Below are 1261 nucleotides of genomic sequence, written 5' to 3' on the forward strand. Positions count from 1 at the left end.
TAATTACAGATTTTTTACAGTGTACTTATAAAACCATAACAAATGAGCTTTACATGATTAATTATCTCTATGTATAACGTACTTTAGTTACACTACACGTATGTATAAAGTCTTTTATTTTATACTATCAATTCGAATGTTTCAACAATTGCAACAGGCATCCTTGTATAAATATCTAAAAATCTATGTTCAATTCTGGTTATGCTCTCGCATCATTGATTGTTGTTGGAACTCTTACCTCGATTCCATCCAAGTCTTTAGTCATTACTATTTGACAACCTAAACGTGAGCTGAAATAAATAAAGAAATTCGTAAATTACTATTTTTTAAGTTCAGAACTCTAACTTAAACGGAATCTTTTAAATATATCATGGACAGATTGATGCAAATATTTGTTTACGTAACAAAACTAACTTAAAAGAAAATACGCAGACCCATTGTGAATCAAGAATTCAAATAAGTTCAAATTCTACACGAAAAGTTTGAAATACGAGTAAGATAAAGACAACACCGACCGAGAATCATTGCATATGAAATTCTATCTCCGGCTTATGTAATATTTATAACACGAGTCTGGTGTTTGGTGAGAGTTGAGAAAATTAGATATGGAGTAAAAATGTGCTAAATCAGTTAACATATTCAGGCCTCTAACGCCTGGTGAAACTTTCGCCTGATGCTTTTCACGCATGTGCCCAGCACTACTTTCAATACAAGTTATTCTGCTGATGATCTCATCTTAATCAATCTCATGCTGATTGCTTATGTTCAAATTTGTTAATTACCTTCATAACAAGATCTCACTTGTTCTCATATTTAGGTATCAAAAAATTGAATATTGAATATATTTTATTCTATAGGATTTAAAAATGAAGCTAATATCAACTTACGTGTCTGTTAATTCATATGCTAAATCCAACATATCTAATTCTTCATCCGTTGGTTTATCTGGAAGTGCATCATATACCTCTTTTGGAAATATTAAATGACATGTGCTACAAGTTAATGTTCCTTCGCAAGCACCTATACAATTATTATATTAGCGAGCTCAGCTTAAAAAGATATTATACTTATTCGAAACATACCATATCCATCCAGATCGATCTCATTATTCACTACTATGTCCAGTATGGTATCACCAACTTTTCCTTTTGCTTTGATTCTCTCTCCATTTGCTCTGACGAATGTTATGCTCACTCTGAAAATGAAATTTATAGACAATTATTACTGGTTTACAAAATAAAGAATGATTCATTTCATCTTT

General features: G+C 30.9%; 1 protein-coding gene across 3 annotated transcripts in view; it reads right to left on the reverse strand.

Annotated features, from left to right (window-relative positions):
- Window positions 1-6: 6 nt before the first annotated feature.
- The window catches only part of Fdx2 (Adrenodoxin-like protein 2, mitochondrial Ferredoxin 2), a 67292-nt gene continuing 66037 nt past the window's right edge, over window positions 7-1261 (reverse strand). For all 3 annotated transcript variants that reach the window (XM_026815738.1, XM_026815739.1, XM_018029273.2), the window contains 3 exons: window positions 1083-1195; window positions 888-1020; window positions 7-290 (listed from right to left, as the gene is read on the reverse strand). In XM_026815738.1, coding sequence (XP_026671539.1) covers window positions 200-290; window positions 888-1020; window positions 1083-1195 — 337 coding nt within the window. In that variant the 3' untranslated portion in view covers window positions 7-199. The remainder of the gene's footprint in view (window positions 291-887; window positions 1021-1082; window positions 1196-1261) is intronic.

This window comes from Ceratina calcarata, unplaced genomic scaffold (genome assembly GCF_001652005.2).
Source record: "Ceratina calcarata isolate Rehan_Ccalc_2016 unplaced genomic scaffold, ASM165200v1 scaffold48.2, whole genome shotgun sequence".
NCBI lineage: Eukaryota > Metazoa > Arthropoda > Insecta > Hymenoptera > Apidae > Ceratina > Ceratina calcarata.